This window comes from Emiliania huxleyi (genome assembly GCF_000372725.1).
Source record: "Emiliania huxleyi CCMP1516 unplaced genomic scaffold EMIHUscaffold_4097, whole genome shotgun sequence".
NCBI lineage: Eukaryota > Haptophyta > Isochrysidales > Noelaerhabdaceae > Emiliania > Emiliania huxleyi.
Window position 1 is genome coordinate 1 of NW_005198903.1, and position 1,241 is coordinate 1,241.

At 68.7% G+C, this 1,241-nt stretch overlaps 1 protein-coding gene across 1 annotated transcript; it reads left to right on the forward strand.

The window, feature by feature from the left end:
* EMIHUDRAFT_374095 (hypothetical protein) lies at positions 1 to 972 on the forward strand (the record flags this gene model as incomplete). Its single annotated transcript, XM_005769862.1, has 2 exons — positions 1 to 714; positions 794 to 972. Coding segments are annotated over 2 exons (858 nt in total), but the record flags the coding sequence as incomplete, so codon positions are not given.
* Between the last annotated feature and the right edge of the window lie 269 nt (positions 973 to 1,241).

A 1,241-nucleotide genomic window follows, 5' to 3' on the forward strand; every position in this document is an offset into this window, starting at 1 on the left:
TCCGTCAACGTTGCGCTCTTCAACTCAGACGGCAACTACTGCCTCTCGGGCGGCGACGACCGCCGCATCTTGCTGTGGAACCCGCGGCGCGAAGAGGCGGCAGAGCCGATCAAGACGTACACGGGGCATAACGAGCGCGTGCTGGGGCTGGCGGTGGCGCACGACAACGGCAGCTTCGCCTCGTGCGGGGGCGACCGCTCCGTCTTTGTGTGGGACGTCCCTTCCGGCCGCGTGCTGCGGCGCCTGTCGGGCCATTCTCAGCGGGTCAACGCGGTCGCCTATGCCGGCGAGGGCTCGTCGCTGCTCGTCTCGGCGTCGTACGACACGACGGCGCGCTGCTGGGACATGCGCTCGCGCAACGCGGCCCCGGTGCAGATTCTCGAGGGGGCCGCCGATTCGCTCAGCGCGGTGGCCGTCTGCGGCGCCGAGATCCTGACTGCGTCTGTGGACGGCGTGCTGCGGACGTACGACGCTCGTGCGGGCTCGCGCACGGCCGACACGCTCGGCGCAGCGCTGACGCACGTGGCCCTGTCCGGAGACGGCCACTGCGCCTTGGCCGGCAGCCTCGACGGCTCGCTGCGGCTGCTCGACCGCTCCAACGGGACGCTGCTCAACCGGTACAGCGGCCACACGAACCGTCAGTTCAAGCTGGGGGCGTGCCTGTCGCACGACGACGCGCTGGTCCTCTCGGGCTCCGAGGACGGCTCTCTCTACGCGAGCGGCTGCCGACGAGGAGGCAGCCGCTGCTCGCGCGACCAGGCCGCGGTGAGTTGTGAGGATCTGCCGCCCGTAGGTCTGGGACCTGGTGGAGGCGCGGCTGCAGGCACGCATCCCGGCCGCGCGCGGCGCCGTCACGTCGGTGGCGTGCGACCCGCGCCGGCTCGAGGTGCTGACCGGCTCCCACGATGGGGCTGTCAAGCTCTTCACGCCGGGCTGATCTGTAAGACATTTTCGAAGATATGCTCTACCTCTAGTGATTTTTACATTTCCACTCGGCCGGCCCCGGCCCCCGCGGACACCGACACAGCCAACACAGCGCCACTTTTTTTGCCCCCGGCCCCGCAAACCACACAGCAGCGTCGTTTTAGATGATGCCCCCGAGCGCAGAGCCACGGGCGTGTCGGCGGCGGGTGCGCTCGGGTCGCGCACGCACTGGTTGGGTAGTAGTCTAAGTTCTGAGCCTCGAGGCTGAGCGGGTCTAAGTGTGACTAGTCACGCTGGGGTGCTTACGCGGTCTAAGA